This window comes from Panulirus ornatus, chromosome 34 (assembly GCF_036320965.1).
Source record: "Panulirus ornatus isolate Po-2019 chromosome 34, ASM3632096v1, whole genome shotgun sequence".
NCBI lineage: Eukaryota > Metazoa > Arthropoda > Malacostraca > Decapoda > Palinuridae > Panulirus > Panulirus ornatus.
This window is the reverse complement of record NC_092257.1, coordinates 2,839,878-2,846,336: the sequence shown is the minus strand read 5'-3', so window position 1 is coordinate 2,846,336 and position 6,459 is coordinate 2,839,878. Positions and strand designations below refer to the sequence as shown.

Here is a 6,459-nt window from a genome sequence, read left to right as displayed (position 1 = left end):
GTTGCCATGGAGGGTGGTAAGTCAGTCATGAGGAAGCGTGAGTGGTAAAGTATCACTTTACCGCCACAAAGCTGTCGGCTCTCGATTCTGAGTAACGGTGTTACACAACTGTGATGCAATACGTGGGGGATGGAACCTAAGCGTCGAAGCGTGATTCGAAGCACTATTGCGGCATGCTTCGAAGCATTATTCAGGCATGATTCGAAGCATTATATCTCATTCTAAGATAACAAGCAACGTCGATAATCCGGTAAAGGATGTGAGTCTTAAGGGAATTATGGTGTTAAAGAATGTAAAAATCCATGAAATATGTCAAGGAAATCGACAATATCCATGAAAACCTCACGTAAACTTCCCCTGAGCAGAGGATGATTACATCGTCTTTTTATGCTAAAGGAAAAATATATTTTGACTGTTATGGTCCACATGTACACGCACCTCCCGCCTTGTGGACGTTCCTGTAGACAAGAACGCTTTTCCACGAACGGGGCACCAGCTTACATGCAGGCTTCACAGGCTTGTAAAGAGGATGGTTGGGTAGCTGCATATTACAGGTAAGAGTATCAGCCTAAATCACAGTTGCCTCATCTATGGCACCTGAAGGCCTTCATAACTTCGGATCACCCTCAAAGCCCTTGCGACTGCACCTTAACTTGCTTGGTCTATCTCGTTATTGTGGCGTATGAAGGTTCGCCATCACCGGATAAGAGCATCAACACACTCAAATCTCGGCTTTGTTATGATCTATTATCTTCTCCGATGCCAGAGGTCAGATCATGAGTCTCAGACAAGTAGTACCATATCACTAGAAGTAAATCCAATCAATGTGTAACGGTTCATCTTCGACATGCATGGATGGATAAAGTCGGTCCCCCTGTTATATCATTTCACACTGCGATATTAAAGCGATGTGATTGGAGGACTGGATAACCTCCCCTTCTTGTATTTCAATTCATAAAAGATGGAACAGAAGAAGAAGCCAAGTGGGGAGTGCTCATCCTCCTCGGAGGCTAAAAAGCTTGGGTGTCTTAATTTCTGCGAATGTCACCAAGATGAGAAAAAAAAGGAGAGGTAGGTAGTATGTTTAGGGAAAGAAACCTAGATGTTCTACATCTGAGTGAAACAAACTCCAAGGGTGAAGTGGAAGAATGGTTTCGAAATATCTTCGAAATAAAGTCAGGTATTGGTGAGAGGACAAGAGCTAAGGAAGGAGTAGCACTACTCTGAAGCAGGAGTTGTGGGAGTGTGTGATAGAGTATAAGGAAGTAAATTCTAGATTGATGAGGGTATGATTAAAAGTGGATGGCGAGAGATGGGTGATTATTGGTGCTCATGCACCTGGTCATGAGAAGAAGTAACATGAAAGGCAAGTTTTCTGGGAGCAGTTGAGTGACTGTGTAATCAGTTTTGAGGTAAGACACCAGATTATAGAGATAACTGTAGGGCATGTGTGGGGTGAAGGAGGTAAATGCGAGTCTTGGAGAGAGGGGCGAGTATACAGTCTGTAGGGGATGAAGGGGCTTGGGAAGTGAGGCAGTTGTTGTCTGCTGTTGATACAGCGCTGGTGGCAGATTCAGGCGAAAACTTTATGAGTTGGTGACTGAGTTTGGAAGAGTTGTGTGAAAGAAGGAATTTGAGAGCAAGTTTCTTAGGCTTAGCCGTTTTAGGGACAGGTTAGCTGAGGTGCGAGTTTTAGTTGAGAAACCTTAGAGGAAATGAAACGTTTCAGATAAATGGGAGTGGACATGGCAGCGAATGAAACTATAGAAGAGGATGTGAGTCACAGTGTGGGGGAAGGGGACGATGGCTCTGGAAGCGCTGAAGAATGTTTGGAAAGAGAGAACGTTATTTGGGAGAGCAAAATGGGTATGCTTGAAGGTATGGCAATCCCAACAAAATTATATAGCGGATCTGTTGGAAATGAAATGTTTGAGAACAATGTATGGTGTGAGGTAGTGTGATCAAGTAAGAAATGAAAGGATAAGAGATATGTGTGGTAATAAAAAAAAAGTGTGGTTGAGAGAGTTGAGGAGGGTGTGTAGAAATGGTTTGGTCACACGGAGAGAATGAGTGAGGAAAGGTTAACAAAGAGGATATATGTGTCAGAGGTGGAAGGAACAAAGAGAAGAGGGAGACCCAATAAGAGGTGGAACTCTAGAGTGGAAAAGATGTTGTGCGACTGGGGCTTGAATATGCAGGGGGGCGAAAGGTGTGCACTGAACAGAGTGAATTGGGACGAAGTGGTATACAGGGGTCGACGTACTGTCAATAGACCGAACCAGGGCATGTGAAGCGTCCGGGGTAAACTATAGAAAGTTCTCTGTGGCCTGGTTGTGGTTAGGAAGCTGCGTTTTCGGTGCGTTACACATTCTTTTGTATTTTGTGCAAGATTTTTTTTGGTAAACGTGACAAAAAGAGGTCATCATAATGGCCGTTTTACTCTGCCTGGCTCCAGAACTGTGACAGGAGATACCAACTTTCCCTTATGTAAACAAGATTTGATGTAGACGCATGAATGACTAAAAATGAGGAAAAAAGAACACATTTCCTCGTCCTTTTGTCCTTTTATATCCTTAGCAGATGGATGATATTCCCATAACAGACGCCACGTACCTATCTCCATCAAATGAACGGGTACACCAGACAGGTGAATGTACGGCTGTGCTGGTGGGGGGTTACGGGAGGGGAGGAATGGGAGGCAAATCACATATAATGCCCATATGTCTGCTGTTGAAGGCCACAGTGGAGCTCACATCTCCAGGGGCGAGCAGTCTGACGTGTGTACTTCGGCCAGCCAGAATCCTCCGACCCGCAGATTGAGAGAGGATCACGGCCAAAGCGGGAACGACGAAGCCAAGCTTCCAGCTGAAGCTGAAGCAGCAGCAGCAGCAGCAGCAGCATGAGGACCTACACGTTACTGGTGGTGTTCTGCCTCTCCGCCATTCAGGCTCAGAGCGAAGGAGGCGATGAATCCCAGGTACGTGTCCAAGTCTCTGAGGACCTCACTCGCACAATATACATGCGTCGCCAGGACGCTGAAGTTCAGATATCCTACTTTTTCTCTTCTTTCTCTCTTTTTAGACAGTCAATAGGATATCTAACCAGTTCTTGGTGGAGCCATACCTAAAACACTGGAATAAACGTTATTAAAACCAAGTACAGGGAAGGCAGTAGCCTTTAATAACAACATAACCTTCATGACAGCAACGTACATTGAGGGCAAGATGTGAGGAGGCGCCCCACCACAATACTCTTTAGTATCCCCTACGTCTGGTATCACCTGGAACTTTATCTCGTGCGTTCAACTGTTGTTTTCGCTGCGTTCCATCCTCTTACGCGCAAAAGTTTCCTCGAGTTAGAAAGCTTCTTTCAGAAAGCACATCCAGGATATGGCATACGTGTAAAGCGTAGGTTCCAGGAAGGAGCTAAAGCTGGTTTGCGTCTCCTGGAGTTCTGAGCGAGACACTCACGTCCATATCTTTACTGGTGAGTTCGACTGGATTTCTTTAGTCAAGATTTCGTAGCCCCAAAAGCGAGGTCGATTATGCTGGTTCTCGTCTCCCTCCACATCGTATTACTGGCACCTCACTTCTGTCTCACACACAGTATGTTCTGAGGAATGTATTAGCTTTCGTCAATTGGAGATCATCATCGCAAAATGCCTACCAAACATCAACAAATACGATACACAGAAACTAATTTTTCCACGTAATGTCAATTTTCTTCAATGCTGATTCAAACATGTATTTTGAATGTAACTCGAACTGCTTCATGCAACCGTGAGCTTCAGCGAAAAACATTAATTCGTTGCATAAATATTAAGAAGGTGATTTTAGCTTGCTGGTCCCTGCACTGTATGTAGATCAGTGTTCATGCTTAGTTGTCCCGTATGTTCGTGCCTATACTCCTTTCTTGTATCTTCCTTTTTCTCCTCTTATGCGTATTGTTGGAGTTGAAATTAACATGAACTTTTTATTGTTCTAATGACATTATCGCTCATTCGTTGCGACTGACTCCTCTTCATCACACTACCCACGATCTCTTTACAAAAGCCACAAGAGATGGAGATGGTCACCATCCATCGCAACATCATAGACACGGAAGTCCCCAATAAGACCAGGGATGACGAGGTCTCGAAGCGAGCAGCGTGCCAGGAATCCCTCCGCCACAAGTGTCGGGAGTTCGGCGGGAAATGCATCACTATGACTCAGGCGTGTCTGGGGAAGATCAAGGTCTTCACACGCTCCTCCTGCCAACCATGCCACTGCTGCCCTCAAGAAGGTGAGGACGAAAACACGCCACTGGTAACAATGTTGTCGAAATATTACATGAATTCTGATAAGGCCTATCATACATATATATATATCTTTTCTTTCAAACTATTCGCCATTATATATATATATATATATATATATATATATATATATATATATATATATATATATATATATATATATATATATATATATATATATATATGTATGTGTGTGTGTGTGTGTGTGTGACATGTAAAGGTGTATACATTGGCTAGACCGGTAAAACAGTAACTGAGAGATGCTATTGGCACAGTCATGTACTACGCAGAGGTGAGACTACGGCATTGCTATTGCTAACCACTGGTAAGAAAACGATCACCCTGTTAGACCTTAACAACCCATTTACATTGTATTACCCTCATCTGATTATGCTACCCTTAACGCCACTGAATCTGTCCTAATTGTTAATAATCATAACTTTTACTTGTTAAAGCACATCCTGTTATGAACCTAACCATTATGAAAGACTTGTTAAGACACGATAACAACAGAAGAGTAGTTTGGAATACACGTCTCGCTACCCAGGCTGACCAACCTCCTTCCAACCCTCCTTAACCACACTGCCCCTCCTCCACCTGCGACCACCAACACTCCCTTAACGGCCAGGCCAGTGTACACTCTGACACGACGGGAAGAGGATGTATAAACGCCTAAGTGTTGGTGTTGGGATTGAAACCTTTATGAATTGCTTGCACCTCACGAGGCGGACCGTCTTCGCGATATATATCGTGTATATTTGTATCATACGATACACATCATGAAAATTATCTGAATCCCACTGAATTGCGATTTCACCTTCATAGATAGCATCATGCATTAGTGTGATCATCGTCATCATATATATATATATATATATATATATATATATATATATATATATATATATATATATATATATATATATATATATATATATATATATATATATATAACTAGTAAACTGATATCAAACACTCCTTTCAACTCGATTATTTTCTAAATCACCAAAGTCAACGTACGAACTTGCTCAATGCAATCAGAAGTGATGGGCGATACATCAGATCTACTTCTAAATTCCTTTGATTACCCCTTACCTGGAGAGTCAATTACCTCCATCTATTCTCGCCAGCACTGGTTGCCAAGAAGGAAGCATCGTCTGCCACGCCAACACCCACCTGCCACACCAGCTCCCGGTGTCTGGACGAAGGAGGACAATGCCTCAGCATGGGTCAGAACTGCACAGGATCTGTGTTGGCTGGCGTGTGTGAGGGGAAGGAGTGTCAGTGCTGTGTTCAAGGCTTCGACCAGAGACATGGAGCCGAGGTGAATAGGTCAGGTAAGGTCAATGCTGTTCTTGTCGTCTTTGCTCACAATAACACAATGTACTGACAAATATACAGATCATGATCTATTAACATGTCATAACAGAAGAATGAATATTTAGTTCAAAGGTCTTACAGAGGTGGAAAGATGAAGTCAGGCCTATTCATTGCTTTACTCACTGTTTATGCTCTAAGAGGAACATTATCACTCCTCTTAATGCTAATGATCAATATTCTTGGTAAGGAGACCGTAGCTAACCAGGTGTTGCCCTCCTGCAGGTTGTACTCCAAAAAATAAATGCTGGAGGAAGGGGGGCGTCTGTAAGACTCGCTGCTCCTCTGATGAGAAAGAAATCACGAACGGCTGCTCAGGGAAAGGCTGCTGGTGTTGCGTTCCTCTCAAACGTGAGTCCTTCGATGACTTCCTGTGGGAGTTCGATTAGATAATGAACGATTTTGGTTCGTCTCAAACGTGAGTCCTTCGATGACTTCCTGTAGGAGTTCGATTAGATAACGAACGATTTTGGTTCGTCTCTAACAACTGTTGATGGTAGTTGGGTTGTCTTTTATGGATAGTGGGAAGAAAACTGTATGGATACTGTTCTCACTGGTCAGTATCTGGTCAGTGAAGACGCGACAACTGTAGAGACGTGTGTTTGTGTGTGTGTGTGTGTGTGTGTGTGTGTGTGTGTGCGTCTGTGTGTGTGGTGTGTGTGTGTGTGTGTGTGTGTGTGTGTGTGTGTGTGTGCATGATGTCCGCTTTGTTGGATATTGTGTAGCGGAATGCACCATCATTAATACACGTCAAAATACACGTCATATATATCTCAAACATAAATCTT

General features: G+C 43.4%; 1 protein-coding gene across 1 annotated transcript in view; it reads left to right on the top strand.

The window, feature by feature from the left end:
• The first annotated feature begins 2,766 nt into the window (after nt 1-2,766).
• LOC139759713 (uncharacterized) overlaps nt 2,767-6,459 on the top strand; it is a 35,869-nt gene continuing 32,176 nt past the window's right edge. Inside the window, exons 1-4 of the mRNA XM_071682109.1 lie at nt 2,767-2,977; nt 4,053-4,281; nt 5,425-5,631; nt 5,897-6,022. Of these exons, the coding sequence (XP_071538210.1) occupies nt 2,900-2,977; nt 4,053-4,281; nt 5,425-5,631; nt 5,897-6,022 (640 nt within the window). The 5' untranslated portion in view covers nt 2,767-2,899. The remainder of the gene's footprint in view (nt 2,978-4,052; nt 4,282-5,424; nt 5,632-5,896; nt 6,023-6,459) is intronic.